Source organism: Chrysemys picta, chromosome 1, assembly GCF_011386835.1.
Source record: "Chrysemys picta bellii isolate R12L10 chromosome 1, ASM1138683v2, whole genome shotgun sequence".
NCBI classification, from domain to species: domain Eukaryota; kingdom Metazoa; phylum Chordata; order Testudines; family Emydidae; genus Chrysemys; species Chrysemys picta.
Genome location: NC_088791.1, coordinates 344,462,952 through 344,490,648, shown reverse-complemented (window position 1 = coordinate 344,490,648; position 27,697 = coordinate 344,462,952). Strand labels below are relative to the sequence as shown.

The window sequence follows — 27,697 nt, the reverse complement described above, 5'->3', positions numbered from 1 at the left end:
GCTGAATTTGCGTATCTTAAATCGACCCCCCCCCCTGTAGTGAAGACCTGCCCTTAGTCACAACATCCTCTTCTCTACTCCTCCTTCCCTCCAAGAGCACTCTGACTTCTTAATCCACACCCTACCTCCCAGTTAACTGAGGCTATTCTAAAGGTTACTTCTGGTGTTCAGATTCTTAACCAAAATAGCATGAACGATTGTCTCACACAAAGCTCTATGATCACACCACATTCCCACCTAACTTCATATGCACAGTATGGCGTTAAGGCCTGAGTTGTCTTCACCACCCAGAAAGCATGTTAAGAGCTTTAAGAAATTAGTATATTACACGTCTGCAGCCAATTGGCTACAAATACTCAGCCTATACACTGATACATGATCCCCACATATTAGCAATCACTGCCAGCTGATCAGACATGTCTTCTTTTAGAGCCCCTTACAAGACCAGTTCAGACAGACAGGAGCCAGAGGGAAAATGCCCATGCTTCAGATGCAGAGAAATGCAGGGGCTATTGTAGAACCAAACAGACAGGGACAGGTCATGATACTCATTGCTCACTGGCAGAAAGAAATGACAGTCTAACAGGTTTTCAAAGACTTAACCTTTAATGATTTCACAGGATGTGGTACAAACTGTGCTTTATAAACATGTAACCTCGAACTTTGAACAGCATCTCTCTGGGTTCAAACAAGACAAATGGTTACTGCAAAAACAGTGTGTTTTGTTCCTGCAAACGATGACCCTCACACCGCAAAATAGTCTTTTTGTTCCATTTTTAAATCCAATTGTCATTGAAAAATCACTCAGGGCTTGTCTGTACAGGTAGTTAATGTGTGGTAAGCTGGGATGTATCTATAGTGCACTAACTGCTTAGAAAGAGTCGATCAAAGCGCACTATGGAACTTTTACTGCGCAGTAGCAGGGTCCACATGGCCAATTCGTGTGGGGCAGGCTACTGTGCTACCTGTATATACCCCAGCTTGCCACACACAAACTGTCAGTAGACCAGCTTTCACTAAGAATTTTATAAACTCATTAACACAGAACTAACAAGGAATTACGGTAACTGTTTGTTTAATATTTGCTAGAAAAGGTATGTTCTTGTGCATCATTGAATATTGTCCTTTCCTCATATCCTGATGCTCATCTGAACCCCTCTCCTCTTCATCCTCTTCATTTACTACTCTTAAATTACTGTCACCATTCCCACCTACCCCTATTGACATTCCTCATCTCTTGCTATGTTCTAGCTATCTTCTCCTCCATTCCTTTTTTCCTCTGTTCCTCCTTCTGTTTCTTCTGGGAGCGCCGCTTCAGCTTAACTGAGTTGGCTATTGAAATTGTCCCCTGCACCCAGTAACGTTGCGAGAGGTTACACAAATTAGTGAGAACAGGAGGCAGTGAGGCAAACAACGCACGTCTTTAGGACCGCATTTTGGAAATGCTGCACCCAAAGTGAGATGTCAGCATAAAGGCTTCAGATATTGCCCTCCTTAGAGTGTAAATGAAGGAGTGTGGAAGTGCATGGTACAACATGTTAACAAATGCTCCAGCTAAAAGCCATCGGTCTGTAAAATTTTACAAAAAGTTGCATTATTTTGCCAGGGACCTTTGAGCGATGTCTTGCTTCAGCTCTGTTTTGTCCCCTTAATACATGGGAGGCTGAATCATAAGCCATAGCTCAAGACTTCCATATATGGTATAGGGATGAGATGTAATAAGATGTTCTCAAGAATATATGTTTATGTTAACCCAGGTGGGGGAAGCTCAGCAGGAAAAAGGCACTTTTGTTGCAAATTAAGTGTCTCCACACATGAAGTATCAGAGGGGTAGCCGTGTTAGTCTGAATCTGTAATAAGCAACAGAGGGTCCTGTGGCACCTTTGAGACGAACAGAAGTTAGAACTTCCACACATGACGTTAATTATGAACAATTAATCAGGAAGTATTCCATTTGTAGACAAGGCCTTAGATTCAATGTCATGGATGGTTGGCAGAAGGGGACCAAAAGGCTTCAGAGTGTTGGTTATTCAGAGCAGATGACCTGAACATTAGCATCCGTGGTCCTTCACAATGGGCAAAGAGGACGGGATTGTTTGTAAACAGGCAACAGCAAGAGCCATGAAACTAATAAAGATGAAACAAGTGGAGTTTGCTCTGGTACGTTTGACATTGTGGCACTGGGGATTGATGCCACAGTACTGCCTGATAAGTCGCTCTGCGGTGCAGGTCTCATCCCACCCTCCCACGTGGCAATATGTGCAGACTTTTCTATACTTCATCTTGATTTCCAGCCACCATTTTGACTTTGGTTCGGCTTTGCACAGGTAGAGAGTTATCGCACAGTTGCAGCCAATATAAAAATTTGGTTTTGTCCTGGAATGTCCTCTGTATTTTTTCCTCAAACTGGCTAGGCGACAACTGACACATCCCAAGCCCTAGTTGAATTCAGTGAAGAACCCTTGCAGTATTCTGGGGGTAGCCTAAGGGAGCTGCTCTCTCAAAGCATCTTTCAAAGGGCCCATGTGCCTTGAATTTCTTTGTGATTCTGGCCAGACGATCCGCAAGTTTCCTGGTTCACTGTCCTATCTGGGAAACAGTGCAGTGGTCTTGACTCTGAATAGATTCCTGTGATCTGCTGTCTGAGGAATCCAGGCTGGAGTACACTGCAGAAATTCTGAGTGGGAGAAAATAATAAATCTATTAAAACAACATATATGCGGTGGGAATTAAACTAAAACCATGAGTTTTCTATAGAGAGATGCTGTATTTCCTCAAACACATGGGAGATCTTGCTGACGCTGCCCCCCACATAAACCCGCTAGAGCCTCAGCTAAGTTATTAGCACTGCCTATGTTTATGTATGGAAGAGATATGATATTGCAGTGGTTCAGGGAGACAGGAAAACACGCTATGTGCATAGTCTGTGTGTGTATGTATGATGTATCAAAGAGAGAGAGACAGGAGAGAAGCAAGAGCGGCTTGGATTCTGAAGGAGCCCTGCAGTGGACAGCGGATAAAGTGGTCTGAATTGAGCCATGGGAGTTGTAGATAGGACAGGGTATACCACGTTTAGGAGTTAGTATGTTGGGTGCTAGGTAACTCTGTATTTAAAATAAACTAAACCAAAATTCAATTTAGAGGAATAAATACAAAGGCTAGGCAGAACATTTGAAAAAACATCTGCTACTTTAACTCTGGGAAAGGACCTAACCATTACAGCTTGTCAGCCTCTGACTGATTAAAGCTGTGAAAGTAAGAAACAAAACAAAAACATTAATGGAGATATCCTATCTCATAGAGCTGGAAGGGACCTTGAAAGGTCATCAAGTCCAGTCCCCTGCCTTCACTAGCAGGCCCAAGTACTGATTTTGCCCCAGATCCCTAAGTGGCCCCCTCAAGGATTGAGCTCACAACCCTGGGTTTAGCAGCCACTGCTCAAACCACTGAGCTATCCCTCCCCCCTCTTTAAGTAAAGCATAAAAGAATGTTCCGTCAAAGTCAACAGGACTACACACGTGCTTACGAGCTCTGTTGGATCAGGACCTTCACAACCATTCCATTCTGTAGCAGTTAAAGTGAAAACATAAATGTAACGAAACTTCTGAGTCTCTGAAAACAAAGTAAAACCATCAAGTAAATGAGAAAAAAACCATAAATATGCAAGGGTCTTATGCTTTTGGTACCGGCTTGGGGGAGTCAGAAGATCTGGTTCTATTCCCACTTTTCCCAGAGTTCCTTTTTACTGAAAGTGTGACCCTGCTTTGAAAAGGTGCTCCCTCTGGGGGGAGGGATAGCTCAGTGGTTTGAGCATTGGCCTGCTAAACCCAGGATTGTGAGTTCAATCCTCAAGGGGGGCCACTTGGGGATCTGGGGCAAAAATCAGTACTTGGTCCTGCTAGGGAAGGCAGGGGGCTGGACTTGATGACCTTTCAAGGTCCCTTCCAGTTCTAGGAGAAAAAAAAAAAAACACTATCAGAGTTCCATATTTATTAGCTCTTAGTGGCTCCATGCATTCAGTTTTGCAAGTAAACAAATATTTGACGGCCAGCACTGCAATCTTGTTTTCCTGTTAAAGTTACCCTTATCCCCCCCCCCCCCCCATCTGCTTTATTGTTGTTATAAATTATTTGGATTACAGGCACTCCTGGAGACGCCAACTGAGACTGGGACTCCACTGAGCTAGGAACTGTATGTACACATAGTAAGAGAGAGTTCCTGCCCTGGAGCGTGTACAGCAGGTCAATAGCTGATGTGACAATAGAATCCAGATTGGCTGACTCCATGTCCACTCACCAGACCATGCTGCCCCCTTTTCCTAGCATATTACTGAACAGCAGTATTATGTTACAGAATCTCAGATTTAAAGGACCTCAAACTGTGTATCAATGTTTTATTCCCTCTCCCCTTCAGTGCCCCCAAAAGATTGCATTACATATTGTATATACACGTACACACAAAAGTTGAATTAGGGCTTGTCGACACACGAAAGGTATTCCAGTATAAGGTAGGTTGTGAATTGAAAGCAGAACAGCTATTCCAGAATAACTCTATGTGTTGACAGTCCCTTAATATCTGGGGTCTGATTAAACCTGTAACTTCTGGGACAATCAGAGGCATGGCAGAACTTCTAATTTCTTACCTTCCCTGGTTGGACCTACATATTAAATATTCCTTATCAAAAACAGATTTTTTTAAAAAGAATGGAAATATATAGGTGTGTGCATTTGTTGCAGGAATTAGACTGTGTGAGATATGCCCACTTCCTCTTAATGGTGGTTCCCTGCTGGATACTCCGGAGAGCCAAAAATGTTTAGGGTCCCTGCCAGTGTGATCTGCAGGAGGGAAATTCCTCCCTGATCCTGGTGATCAGCGCAGCCCTGTCCACATGAGTACAAGTCTCTACAGCTAAGCATCTGATCCCATATATACCTCAAAATAATATTCCAGGCACCCCTGACATCCCTTGTCCTTATTTAGGCCCTGATCCTTCAAGTTACTCCATGTGGGTGGGCCCCTGAGCCTGTGTGGACCCCAACGGGACCGTTCTTCCTCTTTTATTTTAATTATATTTCAGAGGGTGATTTTCAACCTGCCTAAACCAGGCTGCATGTAGGAGCAAGTCTTTTTGCATTACCTTTGATAGATGCAGACAGGAAACAGTTACAGGAAATATTCTAGATCCTTCGTTAAAATCAGTTCAGTTCAGGTTGTGAGTTTACCTATCCCTTGGATAGTGTTTATGAAAATTTTCATGTACTCACCAGATGTTTTCTTTGGCTTGGTCTTCTGTAGCATAGCTGCTTAAAGTCTTCAGTGTCTCTGGCACTCCTTAGTGCCTCTGTGAAGCAATTCCTAGTCTGTGCTGCTACCACCAGCTGGTCATTGCTCTACATATGGCCTTGGTTGCAGTTTTATCTCTCCATAGAGAGACAACTCAGCCTTCCTGAGACTGGCTTTTCACAGTTCATACTGTTCTCATTGGCTTGATATAAACACTAATATGTATGTAGATATAGGCAGTGACTAAAAATTCCTAGGTTATTTGATGTTCTCTAGTCTTGGCAAGGCATCGGAGATCTCCTTTGTTCTGGAAGATGGCCTCTACTGACAGAGCCCATATGCTTGGAAACTTTTCCAATTTCTTTTAAATCAGACTCCTAGGCTGGTTTTATCAAATGTTATTTCTAGTTCAGCAGCAGAGAACATGGCACGTTCTCTTTCTAGAGAGTCCAAACTCAAATAATGTAATAGTCTTCCTGTTCGAATATTGTTCTCTCAAAAATTGTAACTATTTGAAGTGGCTACAAAATATTTTCTAAAAAATACCAATCACAATTATACAATCTTAGCATTAAATATTAAACAGTAACAAATTAGGGCACTTTACTGTGCACATAAAACAGATTTTAAAGAAATTAGTAGTGTAAAAATCAACACAGTTTATACACTTAACACAGTTCTATGAAGCTTAAAATTATTGAATCTAAATGCAAAGGGCTGGATCCCCAAGTGTGCTAGAGGGGGGTAAAACTGGCTTTACACAACTCTGATCCTAGGGGCTCCTAGGGGTCAACTGGCCTCCATTGCATATCAAAGCAGCTCTGGGGCTGGTCTAACTTGTGCTGGTGGATAATGACCCTCAAGAGGCCAGTCTGGTGTTGCTGCCGTGGCATCCCCCCAGGATGGGGGGGAATTGGCATCAGGCTGGCTACATCAATGGTTTTCGCATTCAATGTATGATTCTTTAGTTTAATGCTTAAAAATTCACTCACCCCTGGTGAGCAGAAACTCGTCCTGGTAATTGGGGATGAGACTTAAAAATCAGCAATTTCTGCATTTATGAATTTATGCTTTAATTTGGAAAAAAAACATTTCTTGTCCTTAAGAATATATAATAAGCTTCCAAACATGACCGGATGCAATGCTTTCTTTCTGATACTGCAGACAGACAGCTCAAGTGTCTCTGTTGCAGCTCATGGCTTTCCCAAGTAGGGGGAAGTTAACAAGACTCTGGTCAGTTTCATGGCTACCATTCAGAACTCATTTTGGACAGCAATGAAACAGACTCTTCCCACCTACCCCCTTCACAGCAGCCCCCAAGAGGCTGTGAAAATCCCCAACAATTAGCTGGTTCTGGGATGGGGAAGCAAAAGCTGTTTCTTTTCTAGCAACAGAATGGATGGAGATTCAAATTTATCAAGACATCAAGTACTCAAAGGCTGACAAATAGTGGAACCCCTGAGCAGAGTTCAGGACCAAGCACCCTGATAGGAATCCCAGCAACCTCCCTATTCTCAGCATTTGGGGGACAGAAGTGGGGTTCTAACCATGGCATTGTCGACTATTGCCAGCAGATCGAGGAACGTGATCGTTCCCCTTTATTCGACATTGGTGAGGCCTCATCTGGAATACTGTGTCCAGTTTTGGGCCCCACACTACAAGAAGGATGTGGAAAAATTGGAAAGAGTCCAGCGGAGGGCAACAAAAATGATTAGGGGTCTGGAGCACATGACTTATGAGGAGAGGCTGAGGGAACTGGGATTGTTTAGTCTCCAGAAGAGAAGAATGAGGGGAGATTTGATAGCAGCCTTCAACTACCTGAAGGGGGTTCCAAAGAGGATGGAGCTCGGCTGTTCTCAGTGGTGGCAGATGACAGAACAAGGAGCAATGGTCTCAAGTTGCAGTGGGGGAGGCCCAGGTTGGATATCAGGAAAAACTATTTCACTAGGAGGGTGGTGAAACACTGGAATGCGTTACCTAGGGAGGTGGTGGAGTCTCCTTCCTTGGAGGTTTTTAAGGCCCGGCTTGACAAAGCCCTGACTGGGATGATTTAGCTGGGAATTGGTCCTGCTTTGAGCAGGGGGTTGGACTAGATGACCTCTTGAGGTCCCTTCCAACTCTGATATTCTATGATTCTATGATTCTATGATTGCTGGTGCAACCAATTGATTTATCTATACTAAAGTGTTTGACTGACTGGAGAGTTAACTGATTGCCAGTTAGTTTGTACATGCTAATCTGGACACTACAAATGTTTGTGCTTTATACCATAGGCTGCCCCCCCCTCCCCTCAAAGGCTCGTTACATCAATTTTCAGTTAAAATTAATTTGTATCTGCTAGTATGGACACTTGTCAAACATTCATTCCAAGAAACAAACGTTTGTGATTTGCCATAGCCTGATCCCTAGGACAAACCACAGACATTTGTAGCCTGGAACAAATTTATTAATGGCAAAGGGTTCACGCCCTGCTTCTGTCATTAAAAGGGATGTCTCCTTTGTTTGGAAAAACCGTTTAACTCTGGAGTGTGTGAAAGAGGGAGAGAGGGCTGCAGACTGAAAAGACTGTGGTGTACCAGTTAATAATGCTGACATTTAAACTGTCTAGCACTGATATTGAGGTGAATGAGGAAAATTTATACTAGAGATATAGTGTCAAGCTGTTTGCAGATTCACTACACAGTATCCGGTTACTTAAGGTTGATTTTCTTTGCCATTGTAAGTGCTACATGCAGAATTTATTTTTAAAATGAAAGCGTAGGGACCTGAATGCCTAGGGAATCTCCTGAACTGCTTCCAGTCCTCACTTCCCAGCTGCTCCATCCTCCATACTGTTGCTACCCAACCCCCCACTGAGAATTTCCCAGAACAGACCTCCCTTTAGAATGTAGAGCCATCCCACTATGCCAGTTCTGATTCAGTTTCCAGGTTTAGTCTATCAAGAAGCTAGGATGCAATCTGAGAGTTGCATTTGGTGCTCAGATGGTCACAATTACATTCCCGACTTTGGCTGCTCCATCTTACACAACAGTAAGAACTGAGTTGCTTTCACCACACAAGAGGCATCTTCATGGTTTTACAAAATTAGTTTCTTACATATATGAAGCCAATGGACAACTTAAAGATGCCTGCATATTAGTAACTATTACCTGCCAACAAGATCCATCTACTCATGGAACTCCTTGTGCTAGTAGCTAATTCACGGATACAGGAGCCAAAGATAAAATGCAGACTGCTCCTCAGCAAAAGGAGAATGCAGATGGCTAGCTGCACAATGTAGCATAGAGGGACAGATCATGAGATTCAGGCTATACACCACAGACTTCTGCTGGCATAGCTAGGTCGGTCAGGGCTCTGTTCCCTTACTGATGTAGCTGTGCTGGCAAAAGTCCCTAGTGTAAGATGCAGTTACACTGCCAAAACTGCACTTTTACCAGGATAGCTTGTTTCCCTGTGGGGTGGGGTGAAATAAACCCTACCGGAAAATGCAGTTTTGCTGGTATAACCACATCTATACTGCATCCAGACTAGGAGCGCTTTGGGACATAGTATACCAATATGTCGATACTGGTAAAGCACTCCTAGTTTTGACATGGCTTAGCTGTTCCTACACAGAAAGAGGTGATAGCAGCAGATTTGCTAAATCTTTACCCTTCATTTCACACAAGAAGGGTTACAAAGAGTATGGCTACACTGCAAATTACGGTGCAATTGTAGCATAGGTAGCCATATCCCCCACTAACTTTAATCTAGCTGGTGTGGGTAACAGTAGCAATGAAGAACCAGTGACATGGACCCCAGAGTGGTCTAGCAACCCAGGGACGTACTTAGGGCCCTGGGGGGCTTGTGCTGGGGTGGCTAGCTCACTCTGAAGCCCCAGCCAGCCCATCTTCACTACCATTATACACACTAGCAAGATTAAAGCTAGCACAGATATGCCTACCCATGCTACAATTACACTGTGATTTGCAGTGTGGATCCAAATTCTGTGCTTCACAGATCTGTAATTTCACTGTCTGAAGAAACCACAAATCACCTGGCTCAAAGAGCAAGACAAAAGGTTACTGCAGAAATAGTCTGTCTTATCACTAACTACAAACATTCTCTTCACACACTGAAAAAACAACCGTTTCCTCCCTCGTTGTTTTTAACACGAATGTAACAGAACGACACTTGGTAAGACCTTTTAAACCCAGTAAAACAAAGCAAATCTAATAAGAAATAAACTGGTTGGATGTTTGCCAAAGATGGGATTTTCCTGTGCCCAAATGAATATCCCTTTCACTATATTATTCCCCTTATACATAACCACTTTCACTGCCCCAACATGCCCCTGGTGCTCTTCCTCATCTCTTCTGTCCCTCTCCTATTTCCCTTCCCTTTTCTCTTGTCTCTCCAGAGAGTTCTGTATTGACTTCTCTGAGCTGGTTGTTGGGCCTGATGAAGTGAATTGTTTTTGCTGAACCTCACAATACAGATCAGGCTTGGAGGCAGCACGCTCAACCTGTTATCAATAATGTTGCAGCGGGACGTAAAGATCAGACAAATACATGTCTGTAGGACAACATCTTGGAAATTCTGCACCCAATATGAAATGGCAGCATAAAAGCGGTTGATGTTGCCCTGTTTATTGGGTACACAGTGTGTGTAAACTCATAGACCAGCCCGTCAACAAGTCACACTCTGAATGCTTATTTTATTACATTTGAAAAAGGACAATAAACGCAAAGAAGTGCATTCTTTTGTTATGGGCTCTTCAGCAACATCCTGTTTGAGCACTTTGGCCCAGATCTTCAAAGATATTTAGGCACCTGGTTGATTTTAATGAGAATTAGGTGCCTACATGCCTGTGAGGCCTCACAAATAGAAGTATGGCTGAATGACAAATGTTAACCAGAGATCCCTGTAACGGAGAATGGGTGCAAGATGCAACAAGATGTTACAGGCAGGACCAGGTTTCACCATCTCAGGCACCTTTGTTCAAAGTGTTTGTGAGGCTCTCTTAGGCTCTTGACAAGAGAAGGTAGGAAGAGGCTTCAGAATATTGGTCCTCTAAAGCAAAAGAGCTGAAAAATAGCACTCAGAGATCTTTAGGTGTGTCACAGAGAAGTGGGCAGGGTATGCAAAGGCAACGGTGGGAGTCCAGAATATACAATGAATATTCATTCCGAACTTTTAATTACAGGTATTTCCTCTGATGTTTCTTCTTTTCCATATTGGTTCGTCTGTGACCCTTCCTCTGCCCCACGACATAGGGTTCTTTCTGTAATTTCCTATGTTTACAGTGTGAGCAAGCTTCCATAAGAGGCGGACGACCAATGTAAAATTTCACCAGGTACAAGAAGGACCCTATGGGTACTCTCTCACCTTGGTACCAACGGGTACGATTGTTAAGGCAGCGAGGATCCCACCACTTTTTCTCCAGGAATCTCCTCACATCAATGGTACCATCTACCTTAGTGAAGTAGGTGTGTACTTTCTTATACGCTTCCAGCTCACATTTGGCAGATCCGATCTCCCACAGGTAAGGTCACAGGGATATTAATTCAGCATCCAGTATCCTCACCAGAAAGCTTTCCGATCTCTTTAGCTCACAGAGGATCTTTTCCACATTTTGCAGGAATAGAGGATGAAACTCAGTCATGGCTCAGCACTGCTCCAGGTAATGTGGGTATTTCCCCATCACCTGGAAGAAATCAGTCTTCAAAAACTGCACTAGCTCATTCTTGTCTTCCATTTGGCAGATCCTAAAAATGATTTCTATCTCTAGTACCCAAACATTTTCTTCACGCTCACTCAATGCCACTGGTGGAAAGTGACTGCAAGGTTCCCCCCGATATCTGTTCAATTTGTAGATCAACAGAAAAATGATACCAGAGTGGTTTGCTCTGGTACGTTTGACATTGAGGCACCGGGGATTGATGCCACAGTACTGCCTGATAAGTCGCTCTGCGGTGCAGGTCTCATCCCACTCTCCTGCATGGCAATAATATGTGCAGGCTTTCCTGTACTTCATCTTGATTTCCAGCCACCTTTTTGACTGTGGTTCAGCTTCCCACAGGTAGTGAGCTATTTCACGGTTGCAGCCGATATAGAACAGTTTGGTTTTGTCTTGGGAGGTCTTTTGAATTTTCTTCTCAAAGTGACTGGGAGGCAACTGGCACATCCTGTGGCACTGGATGAATTTGGTGAGGAACCCTTGCAGTATTCTAGGGAATGCCCGACGGAGCTTTTCTCTCAGGGCAGCTTCCTGGCTCCCAAAACGTCCAGCTGCTCTGAACTCCCTTCTGGTTCTGGCCAGATCATCCATGAGGTTCATTATTCTATTTGGGTCTATCATCTTTTCTGGTGCATCAGATTATGGCTCTGAAATGTTTCCTATCAGGTGTCACTGGATCCCTGTTGGAATACAGAGGGGTGATCTTGACAGAAAATAAAAAACAATAAATATATAAAACTACATCTCAGAGATGCAACTTAACCCCAAGCCTGGGCTCTTCTGGAGAGTTACCCAGGTACTATTAACAGCAATTGGAGTGGCATTGACTCCACTAGCTCATTTGGGTCCCATCAGAGCTATTGGCACCCATGTTTATGTTAACAGAATCTACTGGCATGGACTCAAAATCTGTTTAGTGCAGCTCCCAGTGTGTGCGCAAAGGTAGTTTTAAGCTCCCTTGCACATTTCTTGGTGCTGGTTGCCAATGGCCTCAAAACCCCAGCCTGGCAGCCAGGGATCACTAGGTGGCATTGGCTACATCCTTGTTTACCTGTCTACTCTCCTGTCACGAGAAGTTGGGGTGGTGATGGTATAGGAGCTGTTAGGACAGTGCTACAGCTACCTCCCCCCAAGCATTCCCCTAGGCAGTGGCTGGCTTTGATGCAGTGTGGCACTGTTGGAGTGGTGTAGAGCTCCCTCCCCAAGGGAGGATCGGGGCAGAAGGTCAGAGGGGCAGCACAGCCTCTGTTTGTCAGAGGGTGGAGATGGATGGCAGGAGAGAGATCACTTGATCATTGCCTGTTAGGTTCACTCCCTCTGGGGCAGCAGGCATTGGCCACTGTTGGTAGACAGGATATTGGGCTAGATGGACCTGTGGTCTGACTGGTTCGGCCGTTCTTATGTTCTGTTCTTATGTCCAGTGAGCCCTGTGCGCTGTCCGGTGAAGACAGAAGGGTGCATCCCAGAGGAGTGTGTGGGTGCTGGGGAGGAGCTCTGAGGGGGGTCAATGGGGGGGAAGGGAGGGGGCTGGGAGGAATGAGGGGGCCAGGCACTGTGGGGTGGGATGAAGGGAAGGGGGCTTGGGGCAATGAGAGTGTCAAGGGCAGAGGGGAGTTGTGGCGATGGCTTGGGGGACGAAGGGGTGAGGAGCTGAGGAAGGGGGGATGAGGGGTCAATGGGGTGGGGAGCTGAGGAGGTGGAGATGAAGGGAGGGGAGCTGTGAGGTGGGGGCTGGGGTGGGAAGGGTCAATGGGGTGGGGGTGAAGGGAGGGGGAATGTGGGGTGAGGTGCGGGGCTCAGGGCCGCCTTAGGAGAAATGGGGCCGTGGGCAAACTTGTATTTTGGTGCCGCCCCGGCCCCCGCTCCCATCCCCCCGGCCCCCGCTGCCTCCCCGGGCTCCTTTCCGCGGCCTCGCACCCCGGGCCTTGCCGCTGAACGCGGCGCCCCCCCTCAGGCCGGCCCTGGCGCGATTGCCGGCGCCGGGCGCTGCTTCCGTTGAGGCGTCGAGCGGGAAACGAGGCCGGGAGCCACCGGCGCCACCCGGGACTCGGGCTCAATGCGCCTGTGCGGCGCGTGCGGGCCGGAGTCTGGCGGGGACGCGCCCCACCCCTCACTGCGCGCGCCCGTCTGTGCGCGCGCGCCTCGCCCAGCCCAGCCCCGGGGGGATCCGCACACCCGGGCGCACCCAGGCCCCGCCGGCAGGGGGCGCTGCTGTGCTGAGGCTGCGGGGAGGGACAGCACCTCCCGCCCGATCCCGATCCCGAACCCAGCCTGTGCAGCGCCGATCGCTCCCCACCCAGCACGTGGTTCCGGCTCCCCGCACAGCGAGTGCCCCTCACGCTGTCAGCTGGGCTCAGGCCGTCAGAGCCGGGTACCCTGCACCTCTGCACGGCGTGTCCTGCTGCAGCGTGCGGCCACACGCCTGGCAGAGCTGGCACTTCATCTGTGTGTTACCAGGGCCGCCCGGGGGGGTGCAAGCGGGGCAATTTGCCCCAGGCCCCGCAGGGGCCCCCACGAGAGTTTTCGGCGGGTCTTCGGCCGCAGGTCCTTCAGTGCCGCTGAACACACCCGGAGCGAAGACCTGGAGCTTCTTCTGCTCCAGGTCTTAAGCGGTAATTCGGCGTCGAGGGCTCCTTCCGCTCCGGATCTTCGGTGGCAATTCAGCAGCGGATCCTTCACTCGCTCCAGGACCCGCTGCCGAAGTGCCCCGAAGACCCGGAGTGGAAGGACCCCCCGCCGCAGAAGACCCCAGGCCCCCGAATCCTCTGGGTGGCCCTGTGTGTTACATACTCTGGGGAAGCTCCTCTAGAAGTGAGAACAGAGTCACTTGTCCCCAAGTCATCATCCAGATAATAAACCCATAGCAGTTGGCAGTCCTGGTTGTTCCTCTGCCTTCGTGTGTCCAGATACCGAACTGTTGAATGTGGAATTGCCTGGCGAGGCTGCAGGGCTAACCCTTTGGTTTGTGTTCCCAGATTAAGCTCCACTGTGTGAAGATCCCTTCAGATCTGTGCTCTGTGGATATAAGCAACAAAAATCTGGTCTCAGTAAGTAGGAGATACTCTCTAAACTAAATGTGGAGAAACACCTCAGATCCTGAGAGATCCACTGTGTTAGCTCGTGAGTGTCCATGCTGCAGGCAAACAATGTGTGAGAATGCAGACACCTACTTCCTCCCTGCAACCAGGCCAGACAACTGTGCACTCCTAGTATAACTCTGGTTCTTGACATTTTTGGGGACAGGATCTGCCTGGAAACCTTGACGGCCTGTTGTGACCCAGTAAACAGCTTTAGTGCAAAAAAAAAATCTGGTTTATTAAATATTTCTTACCCATGATACATAATATACATGTTCCCATAGTAAGTATTAAATAAGTCCACTGGACATACTGTGGTGGTGGCTCCTGGTGATAGATGGCTGGTGAAAATATTCTTGTGGGGGTGTGGCTGAGTAAAACTGTCAGGCCCCACTCTCCCGTGTGTGGATGGCAGGGTACGGGGGTGTCCCTGTCTCTATCCCAGTCAGTGCGGACGGGAGGCCTCGGAGAGTCAAGGGGTACACGTACCGTGTTGGAGAGCGAGCGTGCCCTGCACTCATCCTGCAGTAGCGGCTCCTGTCCCATGAGACTGGGATTGGCTCCCCGCTCTGTCCCATTGGCTCTCGCCACTTGGAGATTTTCTGTGTCAGGCTCCTCTGAATAGGGGAGGGAGTCTAAGCCATCTGCCCACCCCAAGAAGACGAGGGGAAGGGGAAAGAAGGGGTGAAAAGGTCACCAGTCCTTTTGTGAAGATGGGATGCTGGGGTTAGAGGGATGAGGGGCCCTGTGAGGGGCTAAAGTGGGGTTCCTGGGTGAGCCATAAGGGACTGGAGCAATTGATCACCCAAGTTAACTCTGCAGTGAAGACAGACCCTCTTCTGCCCATTTTCAGAATGCACAGTAGGAAACAAATACTGGGAAGTGCTACAGCTTAGGAGTTGTGAGAAAAAAAGATCCAGCTATTTCAAAATGGGTACGAAGGCTTGTTTTTCTTTCTCTTCTTTCAGGCTAAAGAAGATGACTTTGAGCAGTTTGATTCCGTCGCTTATATCAATGCTACAGAAAACCTATTGACATTCGGTAAGAAGGTATATTGCTGAACTGTAGATCTCTCTCTTAGACAGAGGCATGTAACACAGGGAAGCTAAGAATCTCTGAGCTTATGGCTAGAATCTCACAAATAGGTTTAAAAAAGAAGGCACATGTGGCACCTCTCTGCTGGAGAATTGCTCCCCATCATTGAGTAGATTTCCTTGTAGAAGTTCTTATAATAATGCTAATAATGCCTAGCTCTTACATAGTGTTTTTCATCACTAGATCTCAAAGCATTGTAAGAAGGAAGCCAGTATCACTCTCCCCATTTTACCGATGGAGAAACTGAGGCACAGACAGGTGAATTGACTTGTTCAAGGCCACCCAGCAGGCCAGTGGCAGAACAGGGAATAGAAACCAGGTTTCCTTAGTCCCAGGTGTTGGGAGCAAAGGCCTGACAGACACCCGCTCTGATTTAACAGAAAGAGCAGAGCAATCTTGTTTAGTGTTGCACGTATGTAAGAAAGATGCAATGTAATTGTGTTTGTGAGGAAAACCAAAAGATGCAACTACAGCACTAGAAGAAACTGGTCTGAGTTAGCACAGGGCCGCCCGGGGGGGGCAAGTGGGTCAATTTGCCTCAGGCCCCAGGCCCCGCAGGGGCCCCCACGAGAGTTTTTCAGGGCTCCTGGAGCGGGGTCCTTCACTTGCTCCGGGGGCCCCGGAAAACTCTTGCGAGGCCCGGGCTTCTTCCGCTCCGGGTCTTCAGCGGCAGTTCGGCAGCGGGGGGTCCTTCCGCTCCGGGACCCGCCGCCGAAGTGCCCTGAAGACCCGCGGCGGGGGGTCCTTCCGCTCCGGGACCCGCCGCCGAAGTGCTCTGAAGACCCACGGCGGGGGGTCCTTCCGCTCCGGGACCCGTCGCCGAAGTGCTCTGAAGACCCGCGGCGGGGGGTCCTTCCGCTCCGGGAACCGCCGCCGAAGTGCCCTGAAGACCCGCGGCGGGGGGTCCTTCTGCTCCGGGACCCGCCGCCGAAGTGCCCTGAAGACCCGCGGCGGGGGGTCCTTCCGCTCCGGGACCCGCCGCCGAAGTGCCCTGAAGACCCGCGGCGGGGGGTTCTTCCGCTCCGGGACCCGCCGCCGAAGTGCCCTGAAGACCCGCGGCGGGCGGTCCTTCCACTCCGGGACCCGCCGCCGAAGTGCCCTGAAGACCTGCGGCGGGGGGTCCTTCCGCTCCGGGAACCGCTGCCGAAGTGCTGGGTCTTCGGCGGCAATTCGCCGGCAAGACCCCAGACCCCCTGGATCCTCTGGGCGGCCCTGAGTTACTGGCAGGGGTGGAGGATTGATAGGGAAATGAGAGATTAATACATAGGTATAAGAAAATATCATAAAAAGTTATGTATAAGTCAGCCTTACAAAGGGAAGTTGAAGCTGTGAATTGTCTGGTGCTAGAGGCGACAGTGATGAGATCATCCTGATGTGCTTTTCCCACTTGTAAATAACTGATCACTGCTTGCTCGCGCTTTGGCTTTATACAGGTTTGTTAGACCCACTTGCAGAGTAGTATCAGAGGGGTAGCCGTGTTAGTCTGAATCTGTAAAAAGCAACAGAGGGTCCTGTGGCACCTTTGAGACTAACAGAAGTACTGGGAGCATAAGCTTTCGTGGGTAAGAACCTCACTTCTTCAGATGCAAGATGTCTTGCATCTAAAGAAGTGAGGTTCTTACCCACGAAAGCTTATGCTCCCAGTACTTCTGTTAGTTTCAAAGGTGCCACAGGACCCTCTGTTGCTTTTTGCAGAGTAGTGTATTTCAAGCCAACACAAGCCTAGTGCTGTATGATCAGTTATTAATTTGGAGAAAATAAAAGAAACGAATTTTAGTCGAGAATAAAAAAATTAAGCTAAATGTTTCCTTCAGTGGTTCAAGGATACACGCAGATCAGAGAGCAGGAAACATGTGAAACGGACTTGCATCTTTGAAAAACAGCAAATTATATTGGGCCATCATGTATTGTAGAGATTGTGTTGAGTTGAGGTGTGGTTTATATTTTCTTTCAAATGTGTTCGTCAGTAATATCAAGAATTTCCAGAGTTGTTATAATTAATTACAACATTTTGGAAGGGATATTAAACCTCATGCTACAAGATTTAAGCTCATGTCTCTGCTCTTGGAGATCAGGATGAGACCTAATGTGGGGGACAGATTGCTCCACATCTGCCTACTATGGGGCTCTTATTCCTTCCTCTGAACCATCTGGCACTGGCCACTGTCCAAGACAGGCTATTGGACTAGATGGGCCTTGGGTTTGATCCATGAGCTGACCATCTTCCATTGTACCTATTTAACCTTTACTAGCTTTACAATAGCATAAGTCCAAGAGAACACTGGGGCATGTAATCCAGCTGGTGGGTCATCTTTACGGGGGGATATCTAGGATAGGCCAGGAAGGATTGAAGTATGGATGGTTGGCCATGCAGAGGAAGACTAAGGCTTGGTCTACACTTGAAAGATATATCAGCATAGCTACCTCAGTTGGGTGTGAAAAAACCCACCCCTGCCCAGAGTGCTTCTGTTGACATAGCTAATGTAATTTGGGGAGGTGGTGTTCCTGCTTTGACAAAAAAGAAACAACCCTTCTGTGGGTGCAGGCTGCTTCAGTGCTATGGGGCAATGTTGGCATAGCGATGCCAACCTAGATATGCGGATATAGTCTCTGCATTGTAGACATACCCTTAAATGTGACAAAACTGGGGGAAACTGACAACAGTGATGGTCAGGCAAAAACATTGAGGGATTGAAGATGTCAGCTTATGGGTGGGGTCTGTGAAGGAGCACACTAGAAGAGTTTAAACACCCAGCATGGTAGGAGTTCATGCAGGGTTTAAAAAAAAAAAAGATGGCGGCTGTGAACTGGATCCTGAAATATATTGGGAGCCACTGGAATGATCTGAGGATGGGATGATGTCATGCTTTCTTATATACATGGGAAGAGAAGAAGCAGTCTTCTGTACATTCTGGAGTATAGGGAGTTGGAGATTTACAGGGAAGGGAGTTGCAGCCATCGAGGTAAGAAGAAACCTTGAGGCATGGATGAAGACTGCAACGAGACAGGTCCATACATGGTCAATGTTGCCGAGGCAGTGAGAGCTGCATTTGCAGGCATATTTAGGGATATGCAGGATTGCTCCTGACACGGCCAGTAGGAGAGGGGATCGAAAGAGAAGCAATGGCTGGCATTATTTTGTTGGAAGTGGACCAATGTTCCCAAACACTTTAGGCCCCAATCCAATCATTGATAGTACCTGGAGGATTGCCTGTGACACTCCATGTGTTATTAATTGCAAGATTGGAGTCCTAGTTGTGACCCATGTGGAGGCCATCCCAGATTCCCAGGACTCACCATAAAATCAAATTGCAGTCTCAGTTCTTTACTTAACAAAAAAAAAAGACAATATTAACCCCCCACCTCTGCACTCCAGTGACTCTGCTAATCCTTGGTGGGACAGATTGTTTTGGTGCCCAAACTCCCGCTCTTTATTGTTTAAAGGGGCTAGCAGTCAACTTCCATGTCGCCAGTGTTTTGTTCCAGCTGGTTTTGCTCAAGACTGGGGAGCGATGCTGAAAATTAACATTGATCATTTTACAAAAAGGAGCTCTGTATAGCTCAAGGGGTAAGTAATAGGATATAGAGTCTTTCACTTTGACTGCTGCCCAGGTCAGTAGTGACTAAAAGTTGTTACTGTCTGATGGCTGTTCACTGGCCCTTCTATGAAGTGACTTTGATGGCCTCAGTCCAGTTCCTAATGGACATGGTTACACACCATTAAACAGTCACTAGAATTGGTACTGAGACCAGAGAATGAATGGCAATGGAGACTGAATTCATAGAGGTGGTCGGTCCCTCTAGGGCAGGCTTGAGCACGGTGTGACTTTCACTGCCATTAACCATGATGCACCTGATGTTTATATAAACAGGGGACTTTGGTCTCCAGGGTTGTCAAGAGGATTCTCTGTTTGGCGTCTCCTTGTGGTTCCCTCATGTTGTACCTCTTCATCCCATTCCTGTTTGTTCATTTTTTTGTCCCCCATATTCAGTTAAGCCCTAAGTGCTGCCCCATCACTCATCTGAGGGGGTGGGCCTTCTATTGTTGCGTGGGTTCTGCGCACCTCTCAGGATTTAAGGGCCAGTGCTTTTCACCAACACTAAATTCACTTCTGAGAGATTTTCAAGGCAGCATGAGGGAGTTAGCTGTCCATTTTCCGTTGCCTTTCAGTGAGAGCTGGACCCCTCACTCTGTTAGGCCCCTTCCTTTTTCTTTTTCTTTTTCTTTTTTTAAAGGCTAGAATTTCAAAACAAAACCATATAAATGATCATTAGAAATAAAATCTGATTTGTTTTTCTAGGAGAGAAAAACATGGTCCTACTCTCTCCTGCCAGCTGGGTACCTTGGCTGGTTCCACAGCAAGATGTCAATTGTTTTTTCAGCGCAATTTTCTCATACGACTTTTTCTCTTTTTATTCATTTAGAAGCATTTCGTACGTTTTCTGGACTAAGGGAACTAGAACTTTCCTTGAATGGACTAAGAAATCTTAAAATCAGCGCTGGAGACTTTCTGCACTTGGAAGTAAGATCAGAGGGAAGGTGGAAACCAAACTCATCTTCTACCCACCCACATTTAGAGTTGTCATAGCAAGGTGTAACATTATTGATATTTGTTATTAACATTATTTAACAGGGTATTTAGATTTCATTGTGGATATTGTAAAGGAAACCTGAGCAAAATGGTGAAGATGTGGGCAGAAAATATAATGAGGAATTCAATAAGGAGATTTTTATCTCTTCACGTTGGGCACAGATGTGATTCACATACTCCATTGGTGACAAGAGTGAATGTAACTATAGGCTGGTTGTTACTCAATATTTCACATGGGATACCCATGTTGGAGATTAGTGGGATGAGATGGTGATGCCTTCAGAATTGCTTTGAATTCCCAGGCTGGCTATTTTTGGGCATCTTTCATTCAGAGACTGTGAATAAGGAACATTGAAAAGATTTTTCTGATACTTTTATGGGAAAAGGTCATTTTTAGATACAATTTTTCAGTGTTTAACTAAAGCCACACACCTACATTCTTTAGAACTGCTCTTTTAAACCAAGTATGTTTGTGATTAGAGGAAGGAGCACGGTGTAGTCTTTAGAGCACAGGACTGGGAGCAAGGAGACTAGGTTTTATTCCTGGCCCTGTCAGAGGTATACTGTGTGACCTTGGGCGAGTCAAGTAACCGCTCTGTGCCTCAGTTTCCCAATCCCCCAAGACCTCTTCCATTCGCAGGCCAAGCTAGGCTTACACTTCACACACTCAGAATCGTTTTGAAAGTGCTTTGAGACGCTCCAGGGGAAGGTGCATCAGAAGTGCAAGGTATTATAAAAATATTTCTACTAATAGTGACTCGAAAACTCTTCTGTCACAAAGTCTTCCTTTTTCAGTCACTTCCCTGACAGTTTCTATTTGCCTGCTCGCACCTGAACTGTTGTCACAGGTATCAGATGCATCTGAGCAAAGGCTCAATGCTGAGCTCTTCCTGCAAAGGCTGAGCAACCTCCACCCCCACTGAAGTCACTGGAAGTTGAGTGTCACCATCACCTCATAGGATCGGGCCTCACTGAATATTACTTACTTATTATTATTTATTAATATCCCGTATATATAGAAACCATAAATAGTTCCAGCAGAGGCCAATGTGTTTGTTTTTTGCTACATTGGGAATTTCTTTTACATTTCCCCTAGATACTGGATCTTTCTTATAACAATTTGTCTCCTGAGGATGTTCGGAGATTGGGAGTTTTGTCTCAACTTAAGGTTCTTCACCTAACGGCCAATGGACTTAGATCTCTTCCTTCTGACCTGGCAGTCTCAGAGAAGTAAGTCCAGAAAGAGAGAGAATCGTGAAGCATTATTCATTTGATCTGAATAAAAAGACAGACTCTCACTGTGCATTATCAGTCTTTCTGAAATGTAACCACGGCACTGTTCTGTTTAAAAGACATGCTCTTGTGGGTAAGGTGAGGCTCATGTAGCAAGTTACATTAACGTGACTGTTGGACGGCTGTTGTCATGGCTGGCAGGCCAAGGATGGAGCTTGTCTTGACAGTGAGCATTTCTTACCTTGAAAATTGAAACCTGTTTTTTTTTATTTCTGGGTAAAAAAAATCCGTCATTGAAAGAGCCTCATGGCTGATGGCAGAGTGAGTGTGACCCCCCCGCCCTCCCAGGAAATATGGAGTTGGCCAGCAGGTTAGATTCCAAAAGCCCACAGGTTTATCATGGAAAATCCAGCTCAGTCAGATGCCCATGAGACCAAATATTCCCCTCCCCCTCCCTCCCATGTAGGGTGACCAGATGTCCCAATTTTATAGGGACAGTCTCGATATTCAGGGCTTTTTTAAATATAGGTGCCTATTACCCTCCACCCCCTGTCCTGATTTTTCACACTTGCTATCTGGTCACCCTACTCCCATGGGTGATTGGGCAGGACAGAGCCCCCCTTACTAAAGGCTTGCACACAAGGTGCTGAACTCTCTGCACACAGTTCAGCAAAGCACTTAAGCATGTGCTTAGCTATAAGCGTGTGATCGGTCCCGTTGACTTCAGCCCCATGGGGACCATGGCACCACCTGTCCCGTGATCAAGGTGGGAGAAGAACCTCCTATCCACCTCAACACCCAAGGGTTGGGGTTTTTTTAACAGCTGCTTCCCCTAGAAATCTAGGCCCTGCTCCCATCCCTCTCCCCTACCACTTCACGCCCAGCTGCTGTCTCATATCCCAGAGCAGAGGCAGAGGGCCAATCCGGGAACCTTTGTATTGCAGAATCTTATCTGTGCACTCCAACAGCTCCTCCTGTGTCAGGTTCCTCTGTAACTTAAAGGGGCCCAACCCTCTAAACTGTTGGGTGTCTCCTGGGAAGTTCTGAGCACTTAAACTCCCGTTGAGGTCAAAGGTCCTCCACACCTCTTAAGAGGAGCCTGTCAGTTGTATGTCTCTGGTTTGAATCCAGCCCAGGTTGGTAATTACCCCAAGTTGTTACCATCTAGCTGTTTGGTTGCCTGTGGTGACCTAGTGGATAGAGCACTGGAGTGAGACTTGGAAGACCTTGGTTCTGTTCCCACCTCTGCTGTTGAGTGACCTTGCGGCATGTCACATCCTCTTTCTGTGCCTCAGTTTCTCCCTCTGTTAAATGGGGATAATGATACTGACCTGCTTTGCGATGTACTGATGGTAAGAGCTAGCTGTTCTTACATGTGAAATGGATTGGTGATGTCATTCCAGTTTGGAGTGGTCGGAGGAGTCTTCTCCATAACTGGCAATTATTGGCCTGTGAACAATTCCCCCCCATCCCTGAGCGCCCCCTTGTGGCTGCAGGGCCGGCTCTGGCTTTTTGGCCGCCCCAAACAAAACAAAACAAAGAAAAAAAACAGGGCGGCCAGAACGGCAAAGCAAAAAAAAAAAAAACCCTGCGGCGCGGTTGGAGTGCGGATGCAGGGGGACCGGCTAGCGGGGGGGTGAGGGAGGGAGCGGGAAGGAGAGAGAAGGGGGGCGGCCAGGGCTACAGCAGGGCGCTGCCATGCGGCCCCTCCCGCCGCGCCGCCTCCTGCCGCCTGCTGGGAGGGCTCCGCTCCGGTCGGCAGGGAGGGAAGGACGAGGACTGCCCTGCCGGGCTTGCTGCAGGGCACTTCCGTCCTCCGCCCCCCTACAGGACGGCCGGAGCGGAACAAAACAAACAAAAAAAGCGGCCGTGCCGCCCTAGGATTGGGCAGAATGCCGCCTCGTTCAATCTGCCGCCCCAAGCACCAGCTTGCTCGGCTGGTGCCTGGAGCCGGCCCTGTGTGGCTGGGCACCCTGATACTGTGATTACCATCCCACTTAACCTCTTGAGCCCCTTTGGACTCTACAACAGGCTCAATAATACCCCTCCTTGGGACTGGTTTGTTACCAAACCATAGTGCAAACAATCTGTAAGAAAACTCCCAAAACATGGACCATTTATCATCCCCAGTCCTTAAATTCCTACAGCATCTGGGACATCAATATAGCATATACCACACTCTGGCATCTTCCACCACATCCATGTTCTTCTTTGGTCCTCTCCTGTCCTTTTGCCTGGACAGTTACTGCAGCCCTTCCAGATGGAGTGTAGCGCTGCTTTTCCCAGCAGGCCTTTCCCCAGCCTCCCTGCTGGAAGTTCATCCTCACCAGGGAACCACCCATCCCTCCCCCAGTTCCATTAACCTCTCATCTCAGAACGGCCATCAGCTGCTGGGCCCTTCCACTGCTTCCCTGGCCCTCAGCCCTCTCTGGTTCCAATGTGGAGACATCAGTGGGTAAGCCCCCTTGATACTCCCCTGCCTTCAGCTCTATCTAGCCCTTGGCCCCAACTTGGAAGTCAGCAGGCAACTCCCTCTGCTGCTGCCTTGAGCCTTCTCCAGTTTTGGGACGTCAGCTGGCAAACCACTCACCTATTCGCCCGCCTGCCCAGAACCTCCTACAGCCTCCTTCAGGGGCCTTCTCCCTGATCATTTTTGTCTTTTTAAAAGCTAAGACATTTAACAATTTTCTGTTTAAATCTGAATTTATGATAAACTACATAAAGGCCTAAACTTGCTACAATCTATTCATATCATGTAAATAAATGTAACAAACGTACTGAGCACTCCTCATAAACTTTGTCTAAAAAGTTAAAGGCTGCTGTTTGATATACTCAATCAGGGGGGAAACTTCTTTAACTTTTTAGGTAAAGCGTTATAAATACGGCACAATATTCTATACTGCTTTAAGTTAAGTATCACAGTCATTTTCAGCCTTTACAAAGGAGCGATCATTTATATTCTTTTTTCTAAATGTCAGTATTTTCCTCTTTCTGTGTGTGTATATGTGTGTATGCAGAAAGTCTTTTACCTAGTTACTTTTAGTTTCCAAATTCCATGTAATAGAAATACTTTTGTTTTAATATTTGTAGTCTATTCATTAGTCATTAGTAGATTTCAATAATTGGGAAGTGTGGGGAAAAAAATACGATAGTTTTATTCAACTACTAACTCTCTGCCCCAACCTTGACAAATGCGGTTTTTGTGCATATTTGAAATTGAGTTTCAATTTTCATCCAAACGAAGCTTGATACAAGTAAAAAGTGAATTATTATCTAGTAAATAAGAAATACATCATTACCATTTTCTAGCACACTTTTGCCAACTCTCCTGATGTCTCACTTAAAGCCCAGGGCTCTTGGAGAGAGGTGATTATATGAGAATCTCAGCTTTCATCTGAAAAGAAGTTGCTAGCCCTCCTGGTTGCAGAGAATGAAAATGTGACCCAAGTGAAAGCTCAAAATCCAGAACCCAACCTGTATTTTATTTTTAAAATCTCTTGATTTTTAAGATAATCTTGTGGGGGTGGGGGGGGAGGCTGACTCGTTAGTTTTGAGTGTTTGGGGTTGGCAATACTACTGACAATAAAAAAATGGAGATATTCCAAATGTAAATAAATGTTACGTTGAGCTGTAGGATTGCTTAAAGTCGTAGTGTATCCTGCTCGTTAGCAAAAGAAAAGTACATTCTGTATTGCAAAGGTTATATTTAGCTGTAAGTAATCAAATTAACATGTTTTAATGGTTATCACAATCAATGAGATTGAACTTTTCCTTGGGAAAATATCTAAACGTACACATGGAAAACATAATTAAAATCAGTTGTTTAAATCCAGGGTTTCTGCCTGCTGATTTAAACTAGGGTGACCAGACAGCAAGTGTGAAAAATCGGGACGGGGGTGGGGGGTAATAGGAGCCTATATAAGAAAAAGACCCCAAAATCGGGACTGTCCCTATAAAATCAGGACATCTGGTCACCCTAATTTAAACTGTGATTGAAACCAGTGGTTGAAATCAATCCGTCCTGCTGACCCCTCTCTTGCCCTGGAGGGGGTCCCTGAGGTCGGGGGTGAGGCACATTAGTGGGTGGTGAGAGGGAAGCGTGCGTTGCTGCAGTGTAGGCTGTACCTGTTTGGTGGCGAGGTAGTCAGCGTCACTGTCCAGAACAAGGAAAAGCAAAGAATAAATATGTAAAAATGAAGGGTTGGATTTAAAGAGCAAACACACGGGGAGAACTTCATGTAATGACCATAATGATTTAGATTCCGATCCCCCTAAGCCTTTGCTCCTGTGGGTAGACCTCACTCACATGAACAATGCCATTGAAATCAGTGGGGCTGCTCTCCTGGTGCGCGTGACTCCCACCCATAAGGGTTTCGGACTCTTACTGAGCCCAGACCTGAAGGCCTAATTGTTAGGGGTACCAAGCTCCACCAACTCCCATTGACCTCAGAGGTGTCATGGGAGTTAGGGTGATCAGCTCCTCTCAGGATCAGGCCTTCAGGCCTTGCTCAGACAGCACTCCCATTGAAGTCAGTGATCCTGACTATGGGAATTTGACTGAGTATGGCCCTTTGGCATCAAAGGAGCAGGATTGGGCCTATGTCAAAATTCCCATTGTCTTCTATCGGAGCAGGATCTGCTTCTTGAGGACTGTTGCCAATAACATGCTTAGAACCATCTTTAACATTGCTAAACCATGCCAGAAATATACTTAACGCCTCTAAATCATGCCAGTAACATGCTTAGAACTACCTATAACATACGTAACCCATGCCAGAAACATGCTTCATGCATCTAAATGCCAGTAACATGCTTAGAACCACCTAATCTTGCCCATAACATACTTAAACAGCTATTAATAATTTATTAACCCTTTATAAACCATTTAAAAATGGAGTCTTAATGGAGCCTGAACTTAAAAAAGGTAATGTGTAAAGACCAAGGCTCATGTCTCTAGTTGAACCAGTGGAGATCTGTTTCTTGCACAGCAGTGAAAAATGTGGTTTTGACTTCTCTGCACCTGTTTGATTTATTAATGAGATCCCTTTTGTACTTGCAGTGACAGCCCAAGTTGTTTAAGGTTTCCATCTCTAGAAGTCTTGTTGCTGGATGACAATGATCTTTCTCACCCGAGCGTCTTTGTAAGCCTGGCTAATCTCCGCAGGTAAAGAAACCATCATGCCGCAGATGTTTACGACTTCTTTTGGCACACTGCCCGTCTCTACTCGCTGCTCTTAGCAACACATTGAAACTTAAAAAAAAAAAAAGTCTTTGTAACTCATTTAGGGTATTTTCCTTTCCACTTTGTGTAACCTTGGGAACTGTAGGTCAATGAAAACAGCCGCAAAGTGACAATGTCCCCCTAGCTGCCCTACAATAAACGGGTGGGACGTAATTCAGAATCATGCCAAGTGCTTCTGCTCATGTCCCAAGGCTCAGAAACGATGGACTGGAGCGGATTGCTCTTCACATTTTCCTTCCATGGATTTAACTGCCTCAGATGGGCCCAGGAGGTTATTTCAGTCCATCTGAGTTACGGAAGCCAGTGTGAAAAGTCCCTTTGATTTATGATCAGCATTAGCTATTCATACAGCCCAGTGGTGGTGTGCACTGCATTTTAGAGGCATCTGAGTCGAGGAGATCAGTCAGTGCAGAATCAGGCCCCAACCCCTCGCCAAGAGGGGGCCACCTGCTACAGTAGAATCGTGGACACAGTGGTGTGGTCTTTACACATGCTGTGTGTTATAGAACAATAGGATTTGAGAAGGTTTTTGAAGGGAGACAGGGCTTGTAGGGGGCATGCAGCGGAGCAGGAGGGAGGAGGAGAGCTGAGTGAAATCTTTCAACGGAAACTTTTTTTTGATGAAAAAAGCAGATTTGGGGCACAAATTTGTGTTCATTTTGCCGAATTGTTTCAATTGCAAACAACCAACCAAAGTAAAATCCAAAAAGAAAAATGGAAATGTTTTGCTTTGACATTTTAAAGATGAAACATTTTGATATTTTGCTTCAAAATGACTTTTTGTTTCTAACTTTCCTTTAGTTTTTTTTTTTTTTAATCAAAACCCTTAAACCATGGTCAAGATTGAAAGGCTTGGTTTGGAAGTGTTTGAGATGAAATGTTCGGTTAGACCTGAAGCAGTTTTTTCCCCCCTAACTTTTTTATTTGCTGCAAATTAGAAAAAATGTTTTTGGTTCAACCTGAAATAATTTTTTTCAATTTTTCGGAATTGCCATCAACCTGAAAACTCTCCCAGCTCCAGTGAGGAGTGCGTGAACAAGCCAAGGGGAGCTGGCAGGAGAGCATTTTATAATAATACCCTGCACTTCTGTCACACTGAATGATCTGAAAGCCCTTTGCAAACATTCACGAGTCAGACACCACAGCACCCTGTGAGTTGGCTAAGTGTTGTTATCCCCATTTTACAGGAAGGGAAATTGAGTCACAAAGCGGTGAAGTGTCTCATTCAAGATCTCTCAGGCAGTCAGTGGCAGAGTTGGGACTAGAATATAGCCACTGTCGGAAGACAGGATATTGGGCTAGATGGATCTTTGGTCTGACCCAGTATGGCCGTTCTTATGTTCGCTGATTCCTATTGCTGACAATCACTAGATTGTATTTTTTTGCAAGCATTTTGGAACTGTAACTGGCCTGGAGGTGGTGGTTTGGTCTGAATTCAAAGAGATGCTCCATATGT

At 46.4% G+C, this 27,697-nt stretch overlaps 1 protein-coding gene and 1 long non-coding RNA gene across 5 annotated transcripts in view; one reads left to right on the top strand and one right to left on the bottom strand.

Annotated features, from left to right (window-relative positions):
* The window catches only part of XRRA1 (X-ray radiation resistance associated 1), a 51,926-nt gene that overhangs the window by 7,932 nt on the left and 16,297 nt on the right, over nt 1-27,697 (top strand). For 3 of the 4 annotated variants that reach the window (XM_008176225.4, XM_065596281.1, XM_008175923.4), the window contains exons 4-8: nt 13,978-14,049; nt 15,048-15,120; nt 19,600-19,697; nt 20,863-20,996; nt 26,059-26,163. In XM_008176225.4, the coding sequence (XP_008174447.2) occupies nt 13,978-14,049; nt 15,048-15,120; nt 19,600-19,697; nt 20,863-20,996; nt 26,059-26,163 (482 nt within the window). The remainder of the gene's footprint in view (nt 1-13,977; nt 14,050-15,047; nt 15,121-19,599; nt 19,698-20,862; nt 20,997-26,058; nt 26,164-27,697) is intronic. The other variant, XM_042850730.2, reaches the window with a different exon arrangement.
* Nucleotides 588-5,390, bottom strand: LOC135983606 (uncharacterized). The gene is made up of 3 exons (XR_010601315.1): nt 5,265-5,390; nt 3,527-3,612; nt 588-2,677 (listed from the first exon to the last, which is right to left on the bottom strand). It is a non-coding gene; the product is annotated as an uncharacterized LOC135983606 (long non-coding RNA).